This window comes from Trichechus manatus, unplaced genomic scaffold (genome assembly GCF_000243295.1).
Source record: "Trichechus manatus latirostris isolate Lorelei unplaced genomic scaffold, TriManLat1.0 scaffold00018, whole genome shotgun sequence".
In the NCBI taxonomy this organism is placed as follows: domain Eukaryota; kingdom Metazoa; phylum Chordata; class Mammalia; order Sirenia; family Trichechidae; genus Trichechus; species Trichechus manatus.
In genome coordinates this window covers 13,337,354-13,337,937 of record NW_004443954.1, presented here as the reverse complement: position 1 = coordinate 13,337,937, position 584 = coordinate 13,337,354, and the positions used below count along the sequence as shown (strand labels likewise).

General features: G+C 43.2%; 1 protein-coding gene across 1 annotated transcript in view; it reads right to left on the bottom strand.

The window, feature by feature from the left end:
• The window catches only part of LOC101359614 (25-hydroxycholesterol 7-alpha-hydroxylase), a 55,885-nt gene extending 55,768 nt beyond the window's left edge, over positions 1-117 (bottom strand). Inside the window, exon 1 of the mRNA XM_004372603.1 lies at positions 31-117. Coding sequence (XP_004372660.1) covers positions 31-117 — 87 coding nt within the window. The remainder of the gene's footprint in view (positions 1-30) is intronic.
• Between the last annotated feature and the right edge of the window lie 467 nt (positions 118-584).

Sequence of the window (584 nt, the reverse complement as noted above, 5' to 3'; positions counted from 1 at the left end):
CAAGCTTTTAAGACTCCAGATGCTACTTACCAAAATAGGATGCAGAACTATTTTGCGCCAATTGACGTAGATGTCCCCCGCGTCTATGGTCTCTGCCTTTGAACCTAGGAACTTCATCCTGCGAGGTGTTGAGTTCTCCCCAGGAGGTTTCCCTGACTGTGCCCCTTGTGTGCTCTATTGTCTATATTAATATACGAGGAGCACCTAAGTCATGTATGTAGAGATACCCACCACTAAACCTGTGTCTGCCGGCGGGTGTGCTCCCTCACACTCTCCCACAGCTCTTGGCATTTCTATCTATGTATCCATTTGTAAATTATTGTTTGTTAACACTATTGTTGCAGGATTGTCTATGCTGTTGTATTTACCGCAGTTGCCCTTTATTCTTACATTCCTCTCAGTGTCTTCTCTTGCCTTGGTCATGTTGTGCTGACTTCCTCCATATTGAGGGACACAGTTCAAGCTATGAAAGCCTCCCATTCACAGAAGAACTTGAATTTGTCTATCTATCTGAACATACAGTTCCTTTCAAGTGACAGTGATTTCAAATTATTGAAAAAAATACGGCTCCATGAAGCAATCTC